The sequence below is a fragment of the Borostomias antarcticus genome (genome assembly GCF_949987555.1).
Source record: "Borostomias antarcticus genome assembly, chromosome: 6".
Classification (NCBI taxonomy): domain Eukaryota; kingdom Metazoa; phylum Chordata; class Actinopteri; order Stomiiformes; family Stomiidae; genus Borostomias; species Borostomias antarcticus.
In genome coordinates this window covers 6,125,482-6,148,575 of record NC_140239.1, presented here as the reverse complement: position 1 = coordinate 6,148,575, position 23,094 = coordinate 6,125,482, and the positions used below count along the sequence as shown (strand labels likewise).

General features: G+C 45.9%; 1 protein-coding gene across 1 annotated transcript in view; it reads left to right on the top strand.

The window, feature by feature from the left end:
- Positions 1-4,888: 4,888 nt before the first annotated feature.
- ccser1 (coiled-coil serine-rich protein 1) overlaps positions 4,889-23,094 on the top strand; it is a gene marked incomplete at both ends in the record, with an annotated part of 103,031 nt that continues 84,825 nt past the window's right edge. The window contains 5 exon segments of the mRNA XM_084439646.1: positions 4,889-5,731; positions 5,825-6,019; positions 6,107-6,314; positions 10,447-10,631; positions 16,842-16,932. Coding sequence (XP_084295772.1) covers positions 4,889-5,731; positions 5,825-6,019; positions 6,107-6,314; positions 10,447-10,631; positions 16,842-16,932 — 1,522 coding nt within the window.

Genomic DNA, 23,094 nt, shown 5'->3' with positions numbered 1-23,094 from the left:
TAGAAAAGAGCATTCGCTTTTCAGTAGTATGCAGTGAAACCAAATATTCTGCAGACTCCCAAACATATCTATCAAGCTAGCACTTTAAACCTTAGCATGTGTAAGACACGAAGCTCTCTGGTGTGCTTGGTGTGTGGGTGTGTGAATTTTGTGTGCAATATTAGGTAGAGGTATGTGGAGTAGGTAGGAGAAATGTAGGGATTTTGTGTTCTTCTATAGACTGGGATTGGGGAAACGTGATGTCTGCTTTCTGAGTGTAACGCTTTAATTAACGCGAGGGGCTTCGTCTGTCATCCGAGTCTTGAAATGCTGTACTATGCTTTTTTAAATTTGCTGTTTTGGGATTTGTATGAAATAAAATGGTAGTGTTTTTAAAAACAGCTGTTCTCTCTGGCTACTGATGGGGATTGGGTTCACTTTGGTTTGTGACATCTTCATGAAGGTAATTTAGCCTCTGGGTGAAGGGGTAATTAAGGGTAATTTTATACTGTAGCATGGCAACAGTAATGGCTGCATTAAGGCTCACAATTATCTAGATGTAGCCCACAACCAGTGTATTCTATTATAGTCTAATGTTTTAATGGGTTTATTGATTATACTGTTGAGTGAATGCACCTTCTGCAGAATCCAGTCTTATCGGCTGTGAGCTGATGGTCAGACCAAGGAGAGTGCAGAGAGGTTAACCTCCTATACATGTCTGTCTGCAATGTCTGCTCAGCCATAACCAACATCACTGTAGGCTGGGTTTCAATCAGCGGTTCGAATCCCGCTCTTTATCCATTCCAGTCATCTTTAGGGCTGGATGTCGTCTCTTCGGACGAGTGAAAAGTTTGATCGTGATGCTACATAAGACAGGTGACTTCTCTGTCACATGACACACAAGACAGGTAACTGGTGACAAAAGTCTGGGCAGGAGTAAACTTGGTCAACACGCTGCAGAGTCATGAAAGTAAAGATACGATTTCACTACTGCGTGCTGATTGAAGGATAGTTCTACTACTGAATTTACTACTCAATACTACAACAGTTAGACAGATATTGTAGAATGTAAAATAGTGTTATTACACTGGCTGCAATCATGTGTACTTCCAGAGTCACCGAGATGATTAGTGTCTGTCCATCTGTTGAATAATCTTGAATTATAATCTAGATGATTTAAAGACCATAATGTTTAGTATTTTGACCTTCACAGAAACCATGTAGTGCCTGCAGTAGCTTATCCTTACCAGCTCGAGGATGCTCGGTTGCCATGGGAGGAGATGAAGACAGGGAGGAGGAGGAGGAGGAGGAGACACGTTACGCTCGTGGCCTGCAACACGGAAGAGACCGGAGGAACGAGCCTCCACGTCACTGAGGTGCATTCGAGCAATAGATCGGGGCTACTGTAGCCGCTGCTCTAAGAGGTGCTATCCCTGTACCGTTTACACATGGTTACAAATCGCGGATAAACGAATAATCGATTATTGGACTTGTATGATCGTTAACCGACGAGATTTATCTTTCGCGGACGGAGCCTGGATTGAAGATTGGAATTCAGCTGAAGGTAACCCAGCAGTCTTGGGCTGTAGCTCGACCATCGCCGGGGTATTTGGGGATTGCACGGTGCACACCGGCTCCTTTACAATTGCACCCTGCTCAGCTAAAAACACGGCCAACATTGCAAATGATGGCTTTGTTATTCTCGTTAAGTATTCCTATCATGCAAATACCATATAGTCTCACCGTCATAACTAAAGACTAGCTTGGCTCTTCGCCACCACCTTCCAATAACATTGGGATAATCATGTTAGCTCGCGTTGACGTGTTTGACAGCTGGAGCCTCTGCTAGCTACTGTAGCTATCATCTGCAGATTGCAGCAACCCAGATTTCAAATCATAGTCAATTGTTATTACAGTGTTATGAACAGTATCCCTTGTTTTATTGCTATATAACTAACAATGCTGACAATGCACTAGCGTTGTAACCTTGTCAATATTGTATTGTTTTATTGCTATATAACTAACAGTGCTGATAAAGCACTAATGTTGTAACCCTGTCAATATTGTCTTGTTTTATTGCTATATAACTAACAGTGCTGATAAAGCACTAATGTTGTAACCCTGTCAATATTGTATTGTTTTATTGCTATATAACTAACAGTGCTGATAAAGCACTAACGTTGTAACCCTGTCAATATTGTATAACATTGTATCAACCATCGGCCTATACGGCTAGCAAGGTTAGCCACTCACCTGTAATTACCACTAATGATATTTCCCTTGCTTATGGCTGCTATCAAGTTTAGCCTAGAGGTAGCTGGCTAATACACAGGGAAATACAACGGCTGTTGGTGTTTCACACACGAGAGAGAGCACTAGACTGGAAAGGGGTTTTCATGCCATGGCATTGTCAGTCACCAGTTGTGTTTCTATAGCCTAGTCTATGGACCACCTGTAGATCTAGCTGTAGGCTGCATTGTAGCCTGGTTATAGATGATGTATTATGTTCCATTGAGGGCAGCACAGTGTGCCTAGCCTGACAAGGCAGACCAAATTCCCATTCGGAAATTCTGATTCATGGGATTGGAGCCAGGCTTCAGTGTGTCAGGCTAGTAGTTGGGTTGTGTGGGTTTGTGTGTATTGTTGTGAGATTAACAGTAGCCTGCCTGTTTGTGTGCATACCTGTCTTTAAAGAAACATCCATCACTGTGTCAGCTCACACACACCCAGGTATTTTGGGTGGTGCGTCTGGTGAGAAATGTTTGTTTGTGGGTGGAGGTGGGATCTCACTTTGTGTGTGTGTGTGTACATACATTTATGTATTTATACAGTGTAACATAACATACTGTATTTATACAGTGTAACATAACATACCTCCATAGCCAAGCCTCATATTATCTTAGGCTTAACAACAGTTTTGCCTGAAAAAATCAACTACAGTATAACGTCCTGCTTATAATGCACACAACATACAATGTACAGGTTATAGGCTAATTACATTGCCTATGATTAGCCTATAACCTTAATTGTTTTCAATGTCAACATATCTAGATAGAGAAGTGATACTGTAGGCCTGGGTTAAGTGAACGGTCAGTTAGAGGCAAGCTAGTGGGAAGCATGAGTTTCAGGCGGTATGGCCTACTGATTCCTAATCCCAGTCATTGCTGACACGTCCAATAGCCTTTACAAATCTGCAGCGTTATTGATGGCCTCATATTTCTACTAGTACTCTACTACTGTAGCTTTGAGTTGCGTCAGCGGTCTTCCTGTTCCCTGAGCTCCGTAGGTAATGAGACTGACTCACGCACATCTGTGTCGGTGCTGGAGCAGGACGAAAAAAAGGCTGAGTAAAAAAAAAAGCGGAGATTGGCCGCACAACAGCTGCTGCCCCACTGTAATTCATTGTTCGGGTCACGGTGTTTTCGACCTTGGTGGGTCTTCTTCAGGTCTTTCCCAGGTCTTCTCTACCTGAATAACACCCACAAAGGTCGAAAACGTTGTGACCTGCACATTAAATACTGTATATGGTGGAGCAGCAGCGGTTGTCTGGACATCTCTTCTGTTTTCTCCTGACCCTAGGGTCATGGTCGGCAGTGTAAAAACGGTAGCAGACCATGTATGAGGAAAATACAGCTCTTCATATTGATATTATAGATCTATAGATCTGCCTGCACTGAGAAAAAGTGTTGCAAAACAGCTCTTTTCTTGGTCGCCTGGTTTGTAGTGTATTTATAGTGGCGTGCTACATTGAACCAAAAAGGGTTCTCAAATGTATTTTTCTCTTTTTCTGAGGGTTCTCCTGCCAAAGAACCCTATGATTCTAGTTCACCAATGCCCTAGTTAAGAGCACGCCTCCAAGAATCTCTTCTACTTTCTCTGTAGGACTTTGTTCCTCTGGTACAATCGGTGACGTATTAAGAGGAAGCATATCTGGTTCTGTTTCTGATACTTGACTCTTTAATAAGTTCTTGAGCCTTGAATGTTGAGTGAGCCCACTGGAATGTCAACATGCACACTGTCCTTATCAGAGGCATGCGCAGTGTACATTTATCTGTGTAGTGACATCAAGGAACATCTGGAAAGCTTCTCTGGTCTATAGATTGAAAGATAGTCTGCCAACTAACCGACTGTTAATTAATGTCCTTCTGTTTCACAGAGAAGCTCACTGGTTGTTCTGATTGGCTGTTCTGTCTGAGTAGCTGTCTGATTGGAGTCTGACTGGTTGTTCTGATTGGCTGTTCTGATTGGCTGTTCTGACTGGTTGTTCTGACTGGTTGTTCTGATTAGCTGTTCTGATTGGCTGTTCTGACTGGTTGTTCTGACTGGTTGTTCTGATTAGCTGTTCTGATTGGCTGTCCTGACTGGTTGTTCTGACTGGTTGTTCAGATTGGCTTTTCTGATTGGCTGTTCTGAGTGGTTGTTCTGACTGGTTGTTCTGATTGGCTGTTCTGACTGGTTGTTCTGACTGGTTGTTCTGATTGGCTGTTCTGATTGGCAGCTCTGACTTGTTGTTCAGATTGGACGTTCAGATTGGCTGTTCTGATTGGCTGTTCTGACTGGTTGTTCTGACTGGTTGTTCAGATTGGCTTTTCTGATTGGCTGTTCCGAGTGGTTGTTCTGACTGGTTGTTCTGATTGGCTGTTCTGACTGGTTGTTCTGACTGGTTGTTCTGATTGGCTGTTCTGATTGGCAGCTCTGACTTGTTGTTCAGATTGGACGTTCAGATTGGTTGTTCTGATTGGCTGTTCTGACTGATTATTCTGATTGGCTGCTCTGACTGGTTGTTCAGATTGGCTGTTCTGATTGGCTGTTCTGACTGATTATTCTGATTGGTTATTCTGCCTGGTTGTTCTGACCGGCTGCCCTGTCTGTTCTGTTTCCCAGGGACGCTGCTCTCCGCTGCTCCTTGATGGGGGAACCAGCTCCTCGCCGCTCCACCCTCGTCTCCCGGCTGCCCATCTTCCGCCGGAGCGCCAGCAAGCGGCAGGACTCGCTGCCGTCCTCCCCGTCCTCTGGCGGCGTGGGCAACGGCGTCCACACCTCGTCGCCGTCCAGCACCAACTCCAGCTCCAGCAGCACGGGAAAGCGCCGCAGCCTGTTCCGCACGCCCTCGCTCAGCTTCGGCGGCAAGCGGGGCGGTGAGCCCCGCGCGTCGCCGCCGCAGCCCCTGCAGGGGAACCCCGCGGCAGAGGGCCCGGGCCAGCGCACCGCGGACGCTAACGGCAACCAGCAGCAGCAGCAGCCTTCGCTAGGCTTTCAAGATGGCAGCCGCAGCAAGATGCGCCATTCGTTCGGCTTCGGGAGCCACCGGCACAAGAAGATCACGCGCTCGCAGACGGAGGACTTCGAGAAGGCTCCGCCCACGAGCTGCCGGAGCAACGTCTTCACCAACTGCATCAGCTCAGGGACCAACGAGGGGGACGACTCGGGTTTTCTGGACGACTACAGCGGGAGCAAGCGCTCCTCCAAGAAGAAGCATCTGCTGCCCAAGTCCTTCTCCTCCCACCATCGCTTCTCCCGGCACTCCGAGCCCAGCCGGCAGACCCCCGAGGTGACCGTGGACCCCCCCACGCTGGGCTCCAGCCCGGGCTCCTGGGCCGGCGACCCCCCGGGGCTAGAGAGCTCGCTGCAGTCGCCCATGCTGTCCGAGGACCGCACCACCGCCATCACCCCCTCCGAGTTCATCCCCATCACGGAGGACTCCGTGTCGGAGGCCGACGGTCTGCCGGCCCCCAGCCCTGACCCGGGGCCCGCCCCCTCCGCCGCCGCCACCGCCGCCACCGCCGCCACCGCCACCCCCAGCCCCCCTGCGGAGAACTTCGGCCAGGCGGTCTCTGCCTCCCAGGCATTGATCACGCCGTCTCAGCCCGCCGCCGCGGTCGATAGGCCGCCGCTGCCGGACGCCGCCGCGGCCAACAACACGGACTACAAGACGGCGGCGTCGCTGTCCGAGGCCGCCACGGAGATCGCCACGGTGCCGCCCCCGGCGCCGCAACAATCGCAGGAAGAGAGGGAACAGAGGGCAGAGGAGAGGAAGGAAGTGAGGCAAGAGCTAGCGGAGGAGGAGGAGGAGGAGGAGGAGGAGGAGGGGGAGGGGCTAGCCGCGGCGGCGGCGGCGGGGGAGCAGACGGAGACCAGCGAGAGCGAGGCCGGGGGGGTCGGCAGCGGTGGCGGCGGCGGCGGGGGTCCGAGGTCGAGGAGCGAGGGGTGCCACTCCAACCCGGAGCAAACAGACCGGAGGTACAGGAACCTGTCGTCCATCCAGGAGCCGGGCAGGGGGCCCTGCTGTGGGAGGCACGAGCCCCGGTCGTCCCACCTCAGGAAACCGCACGCTGGTGAGGGCTCGCCGCAGGGTTCGGGGGTCGGGGGTCGCCGGGGGTCGTTACGCGGATACGCCGGGGGGTGGTTTATGTGCTGTCTGACCCCTCCCCCCCCCCTTGTCTGTTATCCTTTCCCTCTACTCTGTCTTCCTGTGTGAATGAAGTGGAAAGGCGCGTGGGTACGCTGGGGTCAGAGGTCATGGCAACTACCTTACACAGCATAGTGCACTACCAGAGGGGAGTTGACAGTAACCACCTTAACACACCATACATAGTGCACTACCAGAGGGGAGATGACAGTAACTACCTTTACACACCATACATAGTGCACTACCAGAGGGGAGATGACAGTAACTACCTTAACACACCATACATAGTGCACTACCAGAGGGGAGATGACAGTAACTACCTTAACACACCATACATAGTGCACTACCAGAGGGGAGTTGACAGTAACTACCTTTACACACCATACATAGTGCACTACCAGAGGGGAGATGACAGTAACTACCTTAACACACCATACATAGTGCACTACCAGAGGGGAGTTGACAGTAACCACCTTAACACACCATACATAGTGCACTACCAGAGGGGAGTTGACAGTAACTACCTTTACACACCATACATAGTGAACTACCAGAGGGGAGTTGACAGTAACTACCTTTACACACCATACATAGTGCACTATCAGAGCAGAGGTGCTCATTCACAACACTTCCACGTGTATCTCGAGTAGGATTTGTATTCACCCAACATTTTCTAAAGGTAGAGTAACCAGGCATAGCCATCTATGGTGAATGCTTAATGGAGCTTTCATCCAAAGCGCTTTACAATGGCCTCTCATTCATCCATTCACACACACACTCACACACCAATGGCGGCAGCTGCCATAAAAGCTGCAAGCCTGCTCATTGGGAGCAATTTGGGGTCAGCGTCTTGCCCGAAGACACTTTGACGTGTGGACAGGAGGAGCCGGGATTCGAACCTCCGACCCTGCGGTCATTGGACGACCCGCTCTACCTCCTGAGCCACAGCCGCCCCAAGCATGTGCTTCTATAGCCAGTCCGTAGCTCAGTGTGTAACGCAGGCTGGTGATTGGCTGGTTGGTGATTTGCTGGTTGGTGATTGGTGGGTGGCAGCCCATTGGTTAGAGCAGCCAGGCCACTTGACAAGTGATTTCTCATCAATCACTGCCTGCTGCTCTTGAACAAAGCACTTAACCCCAACACTAGCTCATTGTTGTAAGTCTGTTTGGATAAAAACATCTGCTAAATTACAAAAATGCAACAATAAAAAACTAATATAAAAAAAATACATATAAAATAATGCTATATATATATATATATATATATATATAATAGTGCTGTGCTCTCATCCACAATGACGTACCCTACCAAGTATTACACAGTGTCCCTGTGTAAAAGGATAGTGCCTGTTCGTGGGACTAAATCACTGTGAAAGTGTGGTCGAGTGTGAAAGCGCTATTGACCCATGCTAGAAAGATGTGGGCTCGCCACAATCAGGAGGCTGTATCAGATTCCAGCGCTAGGCTGGGGTATCTTAGGCTAGGTGGTTAGACTAGGAGGTGCTAGTAGGTTCAATGCTGTATTCTACATTAGATTCTAGGCTGTGTACTAGGTACTTGGAGCTAGGTTTTAGGTGCTAGGCTGGGTCGCTATCGTCTAAATTGAAATGGTAGAAGCTGGGCTCTGGTTATGAGCAAAGCTGGGTCCAGTCCTGGTGGCGAGATTACTTTTCGCAACAGTTTAGCAAGAACACCATAGAGTTTAGGGTTAAGGTTAGGGTTAGGGTTAAGGTTAGGGTTAGGGTCTTCCTTAACCCTAAACTCAATGGTGTTATTGCTTAACTGTTGCGAAACACGTAGACGCGTCCTGGTGATCCTCGGCCCAGCTGCATCCTCCTCTGGTCGGCATGGGTCAGTGAGCAGTGAAGCCTGCATTTGCACATCTGCCCTCAGGGGCACGCAAAGCTGTATTCCATCATATAGGCGTACCGTCGTGTGCCTGTCAGGAAGTAGCGCCTGGGGTTTCAGACAGAGGTGCGCTTGTCTGGGCTTTAGACCTGCACTTCCTTTTTCTGTTCCACTTCCTACTGTAGGTATCCTCTGATGGGAACTGTGGGTGTTTTGTTTGTAACAGGAAGCTGGTCGACTATATCTTATATCCAGGGTATGTGATGGCCCCCTGGACAGGGCTGGCTGGAGACAGGAGGTCAGGTTACCTGCTGGCAGATTGCCAAACCTTCTTCAGCCTGGTTGCTCTGAAAGGACTTATTCCACTGCCGAGTTGTCGGAAGCGCTGAAGTTCTTTCAACGTCTAGTCTGCTGTGACTGCCCTCAGCTGCTGAGACCGGCGACAACATCTTCCGTTCGTCCCGTTCTCCGTGCAAAACGGATCCTGCCTGCTCATGTTTTCGAAACGAACGAAAACAGATCAATTTAAGACCATCGATGTCGGATCGAGCGTGTTTAAAGTCCGCTTTCCTGATAACGAGTAAATGCGCAGCTTAGAGAAAAAACGTGGTTTTCATCGTCCTGGTCTAAATCAAATCAGTGTGCAATGAGTGAAAATGACATCGTCAGTGTTTGGGAAAATAGCTCGGAACAAAACGCTGGCAGCATTTGTTTCCTAGGAATCATTGGAGCCTGTTGGTGCTGTAGAAAGTTTCATAGACAGGACTTTGGGTCATGTCCAGGTTTGCGGTAGGGCTGTATTGATTAACGGCTGTTGAAATTTTAGCCACCTTGTTTTTTAAAGGAACCCCACAGACATATCAATAAAGGGTTACAATGCCTGGTGGGGTTGGTTCAGAGATAGAATAGAATAGAATATACTTTATTGTCCCCTCAGGGAAATTTGTCTTGGGACTCGTTTGCTGCACAAATCAACTCTATACATAGAAACAGAGGAGGACAACACATCACATGTCTCACATACATATACTACACACAACACGTTGTCCACAACATATTGCACATACAAAACCCATTACACATACTCACAACACATTGTACATACACAACACATTGCACATACACAACACATTGCACATACACAACACATTGCACATACATAGACTATTGCACACAACCCACATTGCACTTGCCCCAGTGAAAAAAAGAGAAGAAAACACCTTGACTATTGCACACTTCATTCCTTCATTTGGCCCCATTCAACATTCTAACTGCGGTCGGCACAAATGGCACCACTTTAGGCCAATCTAAAGATTTGTGGTGGGAATACGACAACAAACGGGATCTGTTCTAGGAATGTGTGTGTGTGTGTGTGTGTGTGTGTGCAGGGCTGAAAATTAACACCTGCCACCAGCCAAATGCAGGTAAAATTTCCAATTGGTGACTAGATTTCGGAAGGCTATCTGAAAAAAAAAAAAATACTTGGCCGGTAGATTTTTTCATCTACAGTCCCCTTGGCAGGTGACTCACCGTGAGGCAAAAAGTTAATTTTCACCCCTGTGTGTGTGTGTGTGTGTGTGTGTCTGTGTGACTACTTTATTAGTCTACTTGTGTGTCGCGGTCTTGCGGTGCCCCTCACAGCATCTGTGCGGAAACTGTTTTGTCCTTTTGTCCACGTTGAGTTAATAATAGAATAGAACAGAATGAATTTCTCCATCTGGTCGAACGGGAAACATACTTTCCTGTAGGACTCAGACAAACACATGAGGAATGTCTCTGTGATGTTGAAATAGTCTCAGAAAATAAATATGTCAAGTTTTTCTCTAACTTACAGTACCATGTCTCTCCTCTCCTCTAATTTCTCCCCTCTCTCTCCCTTTTCCCCTCTTTTACTACCCATTCCTCCAACCCCCTCTCTCCCCACCTCTTCTCTCCTCATTTCTCCTCTCCTTCTCCTCTCCTCTCCTCTCCTCTCCTCTCCTCTCCTCTCCTCTCCTCTCCTCTCCTCTCCTCTCCTCTCCTCTCCTCTCCTCTCCTCTCCTCTCCTCTCCTCTCCTCTCCTCTCCTCTCCTCTCTTCTTTTCCCCTCCTCCGCTTCCCTCTCCTCTCCTCTCCTCTCCTCTCCTCTCCTCTCCTCTCCTCTCCTCTCCTCTCCTCTCCTCTCCTCTCCTCTCCTCTCCTCTCCTCCTCTCCTCTCCTCTCCTCTCCTCAGCCTCCATGTGTAGCAGTGTCAGCCCCTACCATGAGGTGATGAGGATGGACCGGAGGCTGCGCTCCTCATCTGAGGGGGCGGGGGGCCCCAGGCTCCGCCTCAACCTGAAGGAGCCCCACGGCAGCGAGGGAGGAGCCCTGGTCAAACACCGGACCAACTCCTCCTCCTCCAAACTGGGCAGCCTGGTAGGTTTCACTGACACACGATACAGCCTGACACCTGTCATCCAATCCCTCTCTCTCTCTCTCTCTCTCTCTCTGTCCGTCTCTCATTTCCCCTACTTTCACTCCCTCTCCTTCTGTTCCCCTTCCTCTCTCTTGCTCTCTCTCTCTCTGTCCATCTCTCATTTCCCCTACTTTCCCTCCCTCCCTCTGTTCACTTTCCCCCCTCGCTCTCTCTCTCTCTCTCTCTCTCTCTCTCTCTCTGTCCTTCTCTCATTTCCCCTACTTTCCCTCCCTCCCTCTGTTCACTTTCCCCTCTCTCTCTCTTTCTCTCTCTCTCTGTCTCTCACTCTCTCTCTCTCTCTCTCTCTCTCTCTCTCTCTCTCTCCCCCCCTCCCCCCCTCTACTCCTATCCCTGCTGCAGACTGCAGGTCTTAGGCCATGCCGCCTCCTCCACTGGATTACTGTCTCACACGAGGATAACATCGCTGGCCTAAATGAAACAGTCTAATCCTCTCCCTGGGTTGTTGATCAGCGAGACAGCACTCCTGCTTGACACACTCTGAGGAGACTTGTCACCCACATGATATACACTTCCTCTCCTCTCCTCTCCTCTCCTCTCCTCTCCTCTCCTCTCCTCTCCTCTCCTCTCCTCTCCTCTCCTCTCCTCTCCTCTCCTCTCCTCTCCTCTCCTCTCCTCTCCTCTCCTCTCCTCTCCTCTCCTCTCCTCTCCCTGTCTTCTTCTCTCCTCTCCTCTCCTCTCCCTGTCTTCTTCTCTCCTCTCTCCTCTCCTCTCCTCTCCTCTCCTCTCCTCTCCTCTCCTCTCCTCTCCTCTCCTCTCCTCTCCTCTTCTCTCCTCTCCTCTCCTCTCTTCTCTTCTCCTCTCTCTTCTTCTCCTCAGCCACTGGAGGTTTGGTCCTTATGTCTGCCAAGCTCATTTTGCAGTTTCCTTTTACAGATTATGAAAGAGTAAATTGTAAGCTTTCAAATGAGGTGCCATGCATTGAGGTCTGCAAATATTTGAAGAAGATATGCTTCTGTGAATGTTGGTACACCTGAAACCACTAAGCAGAGAAAAAGGGCTTCAAAGAATCAGAGCTGTTCACTCCTCTCACAGGATATGGACTTTGATGACAAAATTTGACGTTGAATTTATTGATCATATAACTGTTTGTTATATTGAGTGGATCCTTCGCAACTTCAATTTTCGTAATACGAAAAAAGGAACCAAAAATAATTTTGCCCTGTAGCGCATTATGAGGACAGCAGACATCAGGAACAAACCTCCAGTGGTTGTCACCTCTCATCTCCTCTCTTCCCCTCTCTCCTCCTCTCCTCTTCTCTCGTCTCCTCTCTCTTCCTCTCCTCTCCTCTCTTCCCCTCTCTCTTCCTCTCCTCTTCTCTCATCTCCTCTATTCTCCTCTTTCAAATTCTCTTGTCTCCTCTCTTGTCTCCTTCCCTAGCTCTCTCAGACTGCGTAAACATCCTGTACCTCATAGTTTGGTGAGAGAACCAACGTCAGGCGTACCCTTACATACACCGCTATGATGTCACAAAGCTCTCATCTTCTAAACCTGAACAGAGAGTCACAAACCGTACCACGTCCGTCAAGGCCGCCCATGACGCACCTCTGTTCTTCTCAGCAAGCGCCTGGTTTCGTCTCGAGGCGTCGGCCTGATGTTCCGACTGAAGGTCTCTCCTGGGAGGGGCGGTCGGGAGGAGGAATGAGAACCAATTTAGCATCCCTCCGCGCGTCTCCCGCGTTTGGGAGGATAACAGCCGACACTCCACGATAACGAGCTGAGCCTCAGAGAGACGACTCGAGTGTTCATCTAGACAATGAGCATGTGTGTGTTTGTGTCTGTGTGTGTGTGTGTGTGTGTGTGTGAGTGGGCTTGTCATCTTTTATCAGCAGATGGGAGGTATACAGTATCAGGCTAGCTACAGAACATGGCCAATACAAGATTAAGATTGTGTTGAGAGGCCTAGTCCATTACAACACAATAGTGGGATTTGTCTTGTTAAGGATACGGTACGCGGTGAAATCCTGGACTATAAGATCAGGATGTCGAAAATGGAAAGTGTATTTGAGTGAATGAATGAATGAATGAATGAATGAAACTTTATTTCGAACATAAGAAAGACATGTCATAATGTACAAGTGAAGTAAAAAATAAAACACACACACATAACTAATACTAGAAATGGTACACAGGGAGCACTGACCTCCGCCCATGAATGCATTTCGTGGCTGTTTGGTAGTGCTGCATTCACTAGTTTGTCGAAGTGTCCTTGAGCAAGACACCTAACCCCAAATTGCTCCCAATGAGCAGGTTAGCACCTTGCATGGCAGCTACCGCCATTGGTGTGTGAATGTGTGTGTGAATGGGTGAATGAGAGGCCAGTGTAAAGCGCTTTGAGTACCGTTAAGGTGGAAAGCGCTATATAAGTGCAGTCCATTTACCATTTTGTTACGCCAGTCCAAACCTCGTGTCTCTGTGACCTTCCCATTTTGAAATATTGCAGTTATTGATTTCAAAAAGGTATTTGACTGAAAATCCTTAAGGCCTATGATGTCCCCCCCCCAACTTACTTCGGGCCATAGGGACCATGTATTCGAATGCAAGGACAAGGGTTGTGATGCCGGACGACAACAGCGAGGATTTTGACATCATGGTGGGAGTGTTACAAGGGGACACCCTCGCACCCTTCCTCTTTATAATAGTCCTGGACTGCGCACTGAGGCAGGCAATCCAGGGAAGAGAGGAGGATCTCGGCTTCACTATAACACCTATAGGAGGTGGAGAAGGTATCCTGCTGTAGTCCTAACAGACCTGGACTACGCCCACGACATCAGCCTGAGATCTGACCACGTGAGGCAAGCACAAGAGCTTCTGACCAGAGTGGAAAAGGAATGTGCCAAGTTGGGTCTTGGACTGAACACCAAGAAAACTGAGGTCATCATCTAGAACATCCCGGAACATCTGCCCCTAATGATAGCTGAAGGTACTGCTCTGAAGGAGGTTGAGGACTTCAAATACCTGGGTCTTGGGTCAACTCAACGGAACAGGACGTCAAAGTGAGGAAGGCGCTCGTGGAGAGCTCTGAAGGGCATGAGCAACGTGTGGAAATCCACCCTCCCCTGTGAAACTAAACTCTACTTCTTCGACGCCACTGTGGAGGCCGTTCTCCTGTATGGCTGTGAGTGCTGGACCCTGAGACACTCCCTGCAGAGGTCGCTGGACCCTGAGCCACTCCCTGCAGAGGTCGCTGGACCCTGAGCCACTCCCTGCAGAGGTCGCTGGACCCTGAGCCACTCCCTGCAGAGGTCGCTGGACGGATGCTACACCAGAATGCTACTTGCAGCACTGGACATAAGTCATAACGCGCATGTCAGTATTGAAGATATGTACGGAGAGAGGTCAAGGGTGAGTGGGAAGACGGCAGCAAGGAGAATGAGGCTGGCTGGGCACTGCTACAGACGCCCTGTGATTTGGTGGCCCATGCTATATGGACCCAAATTGCTGCCATAATTCGAAACTGCAAAGAAAAAAAAAGAAAGTTCGAAACTCATTGTTTGAAAGCTAAGTTTTAAAGGCTTGCACAATGTTTTGAAAGGCTGAAAAAAAGAAATGATTTTGTATTACAGTTTTCCTTCATTACAGCAGCACTCTGTTTTCAGTGTTTGTTTAACACATTTTCAGAGTTTTGAATTTGGCACCATTCTCCCGTGTCACTGGGGTTGTAACCTTGTACGTGGTGATCTGAAAACCGATGCGCATATGTTTGACACACTCTGAGGAGTTTTGAGACGGTGAAACTCGAGGTTTGAAAGGGCGAATCTTGCACGGAAGTATCCGTTCAGCGCAGAGTTACCATTCAACTCCTACCTTTCAGAAATTCGCCCACACAGCTGTAACGTTGTGTCCCCAGGCGGTGAGTTTTCGCACGCACACACGCCACTGAAAAAACATTACCTCCCGGCCAAAGACATATTACCAAAAGGGCCTATCGGGCTCAGGCCCAGGGGCCCAAGACCTCAGGGGGCCCTTTGCATTTCTTGTTGCAGGAACACCAATAGAAATTTAGGGTGAGATTCCTAACACAAACATAAAAAAACATTAATATTTTGAACAGTTTATAGAGGCCCATGTCTTTAAAAAAAGAGAGAAGCTTGTGTGGGCTTTATATTTTCTATAGCCTACTCCTTAATCTAATGGGTGGGAATGTAGGCTACCTTTCCATAGATAAATGAGTAGGCTATAAAACTAGTCTATAGAGTGCGCTATTAAAGTTTGTGAGATAGATCAGGTCACAAGGTCAACTGGTTCAATCTGTTTGATCTTGACAACGAACCGTACATGTAAAATGGAGCACCGTCACATATTAAGCGGAGCAGCAAAACCAACGATCCGAAGCAGTCAGATGCTTTACAGCAGGTTCCTTGTATTTCCAGTTTTTAAAAGAAAACAAAGGACAACATTGTTGCGGCGGAGGCTGTAGGGGGTGGGGGGAGTGGGCGATTTGGTAGGGAGGGGGCCCCTCTACACATCCAGGCCCAGGGGCCCATTTTTTCATGATCCGTCTATGCTCCCGGCCTGCGCTGTCGCTGAAGTATAGGTCAACATTAACAATACAGAATACATTAATAAACCGTCATTTTCCAAGAAGGAGTAGGATGAAGCATACGCTTATCGAGTGATAATTTGAATGAGATCGCATTCCTGAGCACTGTATTTACCGTTTAAAGCGACGCTGTAAGAATGCAGCCATTTCGTATTGGAGTGAAACCTCCCGTTAATCTTCATGGCGGACCGAGTAAAGAGGCAGTTCATTTATTGGGTGGTGAGTCGCGCGGCGTGCGGCGCGCTCCACGTGTCTCCGCCTCCATCACTCCTCTTGGCAGCCGTGGAATGGAGTCTCGCTGTAATAAGTCTGAATATGATATTATATCCATTATCTTCCCATCAGGCTGTGAAGGTTACGGCCGGCTGGCCAGTCAAACAGTCGTACTAACTGTCCACAGCCGCGGGCTGGCCCTGACCTACCTCATTGAGCTCCAAATGAACGGTATGCTCAATAGCTCTATAATCCCACGGCTGAACGCCCCACATCTTTTCCAATGACTATTAAAGGGTTGTATTAAGGAGCCGTGCCTTTAAGAACTATATTACCCGTTCATCAATGGGGGCGTAATGGACGTGGGATATAATCAGAGATTTGACGAACATTCCAGCTGACAGACACTCGCGCCGGCGCCTGCTCCCAACGTGACATTTGGAGTTGGGTTTTGAATCGATATGAGGCAGACATTGTTGCGTCTAAACAATGTAATAAGCAGGTCAAGGCCTGGTGATTGCATTTCCGAGTTCATAAGATTCAGGCAGCACACAGGAAGGCTACAGACGTCTCTCTTCTTCTCTCTCTCTCTCTCTCTCTCTCTCTCTTTCTCTCTCTCTCTCTAAGCTGCTCTAAGGTGCCTGGTTAGACAGAGACATTTCTATTAAATTAAATCTAATGTCATAGGCTATAGATTTACCGGGAGGTGACATTTGAACATTATTACATAATGTAGATGGAACCGGCTGTCTTCTCTGTCTCCCCTGTTTGGACTGGTGATAAGTCACACATTTCCTGATTTCTCTCAAAAACTTCCCTTTAAGTATATATATATATATATCCCTTGGCATTGTGTCTACTTCTACATCTTTGTAAATAGCTTGTAGACTTTGTCATTTCTGTAGCCTTGTACCAGGAACATTGTTATAAATTGGTTGATATGCTGTAAACTGCTTATCCCAGCTTGCAAGACCTGCTTTTCCCACGTTGACCACAAGTGGGCACTAGAACACTGGATAAAACAGCTCAAGGAAAATTAGTCATCATAACATTATGAACATTGTAATCCCTAAGTATTACCCTGTAGCTGCAAATTGAGTCAGTGTGAGCCAGTGGCAAGGCTTGTAGTCTAAATCTCTCTGAATGTTCAACCGAAAAGGGATTTTGTTTATTTTTCACTTCAGACATTTTATGACCAATTTTATGTCCTGACCAGTATTTAGGATTGGTGAGGCCGCATTAAATCCTCTGTACTTAATAAGAGTGAACTGTAGTACCATTACCTCAGAGCCAACACGAGCAGAAAGACTTCTTGGGACTGTTTTATATATCTAATTTATTTATGAATGTTATTTACAAATCAAAGATTAAATTAAAGGTATTTTCTCTCCCTAGGATGTTCTGAACAATCTGGGCTCGTCTGAGCTGGATGAAGACGACCTGATGTTGGATCTGGACCTGTCAGACGACCAACGGCAACGTCATGGTACATGCTACAACATTCTAGAACCTACTCAGCATTCTAGAGGCCCCTTTCCAGCGTTCTAAAATTGTCTCTTCAACTTGGTGTAACCCTCTCTTCAACATTCTAGAACCCTCGTATCAACATTCTGGAACTGTCTCTCAAACATTCCGCTCAGGGGCAGTGAGTGAGTGAGCCCAATGTCATATCTGCCCTCTAACTAGGTCATCCAGACTGTTGCTAGGGCAGTCGAAATGCTACGCAGTCTTTTGAGGAAAGTTTTTTTTTCTCAACTCAGTGGGACTGAATGTCCTGACACACTTGTGCTCTGGATTCTCTTAAAGCATATAAAACTAAGGTAAACTCATCATACTTTTATGAAACTGCGATAGATGTATATTGACTAAAAGCTACTTCAGTGACAGCGCATGACGGTGTGTGTGTGTGTGTGTGTGGGGGGGGGGGGGGCGTTTAACCATATAGGGTTCTGCACTATTAGTGTGTTCACATCTGAGTAGACGCAGGAACCGGTGACTCTAATTGGAGACAACAGGCCGTGTTTGCCCCTAAGTTCTCCGGTCAGAACCCGTTAGAGCAGACTTGAGCATGTCTCTGGGCAAAGCTACATCCCTCCTAGAGAATTACCTTCAATCCTCATTTGCTTAATGTCCCTTCTCGAATTTTGGTGAGATGTTTCTGAAACTCTGCTACAAGCCCATGTAAACAGCCACTGAGGCCTGCATCCACACGCACACACACACACACACACACACACTCACACACACACACACACACACACACACACACACACACTCACACGCACACACACACACACACTCACACGCACACACACACACACACACACACACACACACACACACGCCCAGGATGTCATCATCAATACACGCCACAGAGCAGTTCAACACGCTTAGTTATTTCTCCATGTAGCGTGACATGCCTGCGAAGATTTGATAAATCTTTCTTATAAAGGCAGGGGATTGGACGGAAAGAGGGGGACAATCTCTCATACTTGCTCAAACGAAGGGCTAAAGTTGGAGACACAGACACAAACACACACACAGTACATCACTTTATCTGAGCTCTCTCAGGTGGCTACTTGAAGCTAGTATTAAAAACCTGCCAGTTTCATAGAAATGTACTGCCCGTGGTTCTCTGAACTGAGCTTACCAGAGCAGACAATGTAGTCGGCAAGGCAAGGCAAGGCAAGACAGCTGTCGTTTTCATTTCATACACAAGGGAACTTCAATGGGTTTCACAAAAACATGGTTAAAGACATTTTCAAATATCAGTTTAAAAAGAATGCATGAAAATAAATGTAAATTAAAGAATAAAAGATTAAAATGAAAACGTATTTCATCATCGAGCGAGTGAAGTAGAATAGAGTGGAGCCGGGCAGATCGACGTAGATCAGAGGAGAGCAGAGACAGAACATAGAATAGAGTATAATGGACTCCAGTATCATAGAGTAGAATAGACTCCAGTATTATAGAGTAGAATAGACTCCAGTATCGTAGAGTAGAATAGACTCCAGTATCATAGAGTAGAATAGACTCCAGTATCATAGAGTAGAATAGACTCCAGTATCATAGAGTAGAATAGACTCCAGTATCATAGAGTAGAATAGACTCCAGTATCATAGAGTAGAATAGACTCCAGTATCATAGAGTAGAATAGACTCCAGTATCGTAGAGTAGTAGAATAGACTCCAGTATCATAGAGTAGAATAGACTCCAGTATCATAGAGTAGAATAGACTCCAGTATCATAGAGTAGAATAGACTCCAGTATCGTAGAGTAGAATAGACTCCAGTATCATAGAGTAGAATAGACTCCAGTATCGTAGAGTAGTAGAATAGACTCCAGTATCGTAGAGTAGAATAGACTCCAGTATCATAGAGTAGAATAGACTCCAGTATCATAGAGTAGAATAGACTCCAGTATCATAGAGTAGTAGAATAGACTCCAGTAACATAGAGTAGAATAGACTCCAGTATCGTAGAGTAGAATAGACTCCAGTATCATAGAGTAGAATAGACTCCAGTATCATAGAGTAGTAGAATAGACTCCAGTAACATAGAGTAGAATAGACTCCAGTATCGTAGAGTAGAATAGACTCCAGTATCGTAGAGTAGAATAGACTCCGGTAACATGGAGTAGAATAGACTCCAGTATCATAGAGTAGAATAGACTCCAGTATCATAGAGTAGAATAGACTCCAGTATCGTAGAGTAGTAGAATAGACTCCAGTATCATAGAGTAGAATAGACTCCAGTATCATAGAGTAGAATAGACTCCAGTAACATAGAGTAGAATAGACTCCAGTATCGTAGAGTAGAATAGACTCCAGTATCATAGAGTAGAATAGACTCCAGTATCATAGAGTAGAATAGACTCCAGTATCGTAGAGTAGTAGAATAGACTCCAGTATCATAGAGTAGAATAGACTCCAGTATCGTAGAGTAGAATAGACTCCAGTATCATAGAGTAGAATAGACTCCAGTATCATAGAGTAGAATAGACTCCAGTATCGTAGAGTAGTAGAATAGACTCCAGTATCATAGAGTAGAATAGACTCCAGTATCGTAGAGTAGAATAGACTCCAGTATCGTAGAGTAGTAGAATAGACTCCAGTATCATAGAGTAGAATAGACTCCAGTATCATAGAGTAGAATAGACTCCAGTATCATAGAGTAGAATAGACTCCAGTATCATAGAGTAGAATAGACTCCAGTATCATAGAGTAGAATAGACTCCAGTATCGTAGAGTAGTAGAATAGACTCCAGTATCATAGAGTAGAATAGACTCCAGTATCATAGAGTAGAATAGACTCCAGTATCATAGAGTAGAATAGACTCCAGTATCATAGAGTAGAATAGACTCCAGTATCGTAGAGTAGAATAGACTCCAGTATCATAGAGTAGAATAGACTCCAGTATCGTAGAGTAGTAGAATAGACTCCAGTATCGTAGAGTAGAATAGACTCCAGTATCATAGAGTAGAATAGACTCCAGTATCATAGAGTAGAATAGACTCCAGTATCATAGAGTAGTAGAATAGACTCCAGTAACATAGAGTAGAATAGACTCCAGTATCGTAGAGTAGAATAGACTCCAGTATCATAGAGTAGAATAGACTCCAGTATCATAGAGTAGTAGAATAGACTCCAGTAACATAGAGTAGAATATACTCCAGTATCGTAGAGTAGAATAGACTCCAGTATCGTAGAGTAGAATATACTCCAGTAACATGGAGTAGAATAGACTCCAGTATCATAGAGTAGAATAGACTCCAGTATCATAGAGTAGAATAGACTCCAGTATCGTAGAGTAGTAGAATAGACTCCAGTATCATAGAGTAGAATAGACTCCAGTATCATAGAGTAGAATAGACTCCAGTAACATAGAGTAGAATAGACTCCAGTATCGTAGAGTAGAATAGACTCCAGTATCATAGAGTAGAATAGACTCCAGTATCGTAGAGTAGAATAGACTCCAGTATCGTAGAGTAGAATAGACTCCAGTATCATAGAGTAGAATAGACTCCAGTATCATAGAGTAGAATAGACTCCAGTATCGTAGAGTAGAATAGACTCCAGTATCGTAGAGTAGAATAGACTCCAGTATCATAGAGTAGAATAGACTCCAGTATCGTAGAGTAGAATAGACTCCAGTATCATAGAGTAGAATAGACTCCAGTATCATAGAGTAGAATAGACTCCAGTAACATAGAGTAGAATAGACTCCAGTATCATAGAGTAGAATAGACTCCAGTAACATAGAGTAGTAGAATAGACTCCAGTATCATAGAGTAGTAGAATAGACTCCAGTATCATAGAGTAGAATAGACTCCAGTATCATAGAGTAGTAGAATAGACTCCAGTATCATAGAGTAGAATAGACTCCAGTATCATAGAGTAGAATAGACTCCAGTATCATAGAGTAGAATAGACTCCAGTATCATAGAGTAGAATAGACTCCAGTATCATAGAGTAGAATAGACTCCAGTATCATAGAGTAGAATAGACTCCAGTATCATAGAGTAGAATAGACTCCAGTATCGTAGAGTAGAATAGACTCCAGTATCATAGAGTAGAATAGACTCCAGTATCGTAGAGTAGAATAGACTCCAGTATCATAGAGTAGAATAGACTCCAGTATCATAGAGTAGAATAGACTCCAGTATCATAGAGTAGAATAGACTCCAGTATCATAGAGTAGAATAGACTCCAGTATCATAGAGTAGAATAGACTCCAGTATCATAGAGTAGTAGAATAGACTCCAGTATCATAGAGTAGTAGAATAGACTCCAGTATCATAGAGTAGAATAGACTCCAGTATCGTAGAGTAGAATAGACTCCAGTATCATAGAGTAGAATAGACTCCAGTATCATAGAGTAGAATAGACTCCAGTATCGTAGAGTAGAATAGACTCCAGTATCATAGAGTAGAATAGACTCCAGTATCATAGAGTAGAATAGACTCCAGTATCATAGAGTAGAATAGACTCCAGTATCATAGAGTAGAATAGACTCCAGTAACATAGAGTAGAATAGACTCCAGTATCATAGAGTAGAATAGACTCCAGTATCATAGAGTAGAATAGACTCCAGTATCATAGAGTAGAATAGACTCCAGTATCGTAGAGTAGAATAGACTCCAGTATCATAGAGTAGAATAGACTCCAGTATCATAGAGTAGTAGAATAGACTCCAGTATCATAGAGTAGTAGAATAGACTCCAGTAACATAGAGTAGAATAGACTCCAGTATCGTAGAGTAGAATAGACTCCAGTATCATAGAGTAGAATAGACTCCAGTATCATAGAGTAGTAGAATAGACTCCAGTATCATAGAGTAGTAGAATAGACTCCAGTATCATAGAGTAGTAGAATAGACTCCAGTATCATAGAGTAGTAGAATAGACTCCAGTATCATAGAGTAGAATAGACTCCAGTATCGTAGAGTAGAATAGACTCCAGTATCATAGAGTAGAATAGACTCCAGTATCATAGACTAGAATAGACTCCAGTATCATAGAGTAGAATAGACTCCAGTAACATAGAGTAGAATAGACTCCAGTATCATAGAGTAGAATAGACTCCAGTATCATAGAGTAGAATAGACTCCAGTATCATAGAGTAGAATAGACTCCAGTAACATAGAGTAGAATAGACTCCAGTATCATAGAGTAGTAGAATAGACTCCAGTATCATAGAGTAGAATAGACTCCAGTATCGTAGAGTAGAATAGACTCCAGTATCGTAGAGTAGTAGAATAGACTCCAGTATCATAGAGTAGAATAGACTCCAGTATCATAGAGTAGAATAGACTCCATTATCATAGAGTAGAATATACTCCAGTAGAGTATAATAGAGTCCAGTAGCGTAGAGTATAATAGAGTCCAGTAGAGTAGAGTAGAATAGAGCCTAATAGTGTAGAGTATAATAGAGTCCAGCAGAGTAGAGTAGAGTATAATAGAGTCCAGTAGCGTAGAGTATAATAGAGTCCAGTAGAGTAGAGTAGAATAGAGCCTAATAGTGTAGAGTATAATAGAGTCCAGCAGAGTAGAGTAGAGTATAATAGAGCCCAATAGCGTAGAGTATAATAGAGTCCAGTAGAGTAGAGTAGAGTATAATAGAGCCTAATAGCGTAGAGTATATTAGTCCAGTAGAGTAGAGTAGAATCGACTCAGTAGCGTGGCAGAGGCTTGGCAGAGCAAATTGGAGACAGAGCAGAGTTACTGTAGTCAACATGATTCACAGCCCACAGCCCTTTCAACCACACGCGTCTATTTCCTCTTTCATCTAAACAAGGTGCCCCACCTCTTCACTGCCTCTTGGCTTCTAATGAGAGGGATGAGGAGGAAGGAGACCGTGGGTGTACATTACCCCTTCAGACAGACTCGGCGCTCACAGCTGAGTGGAATCACTCCACAAATGTCACACAGAACAGTGCAAGGACGTTGACGCTAGCTAGCTCCCGGGGATATTATGTGGATCTTCTTCTCCGGTGGAATTACCTATCCAGGTTGTTGAAATGCTGTTTTAATGCGTACTTGTTTAATGCCTTTCTCTCCCTCTACTCCCCCCTCCTCTCTCTCTCTCTCTTTCTAATTTCCTTTCTATCTCTGCGTTGTGTCCAGTCTCTGGAGTGCAGACTCTATTGT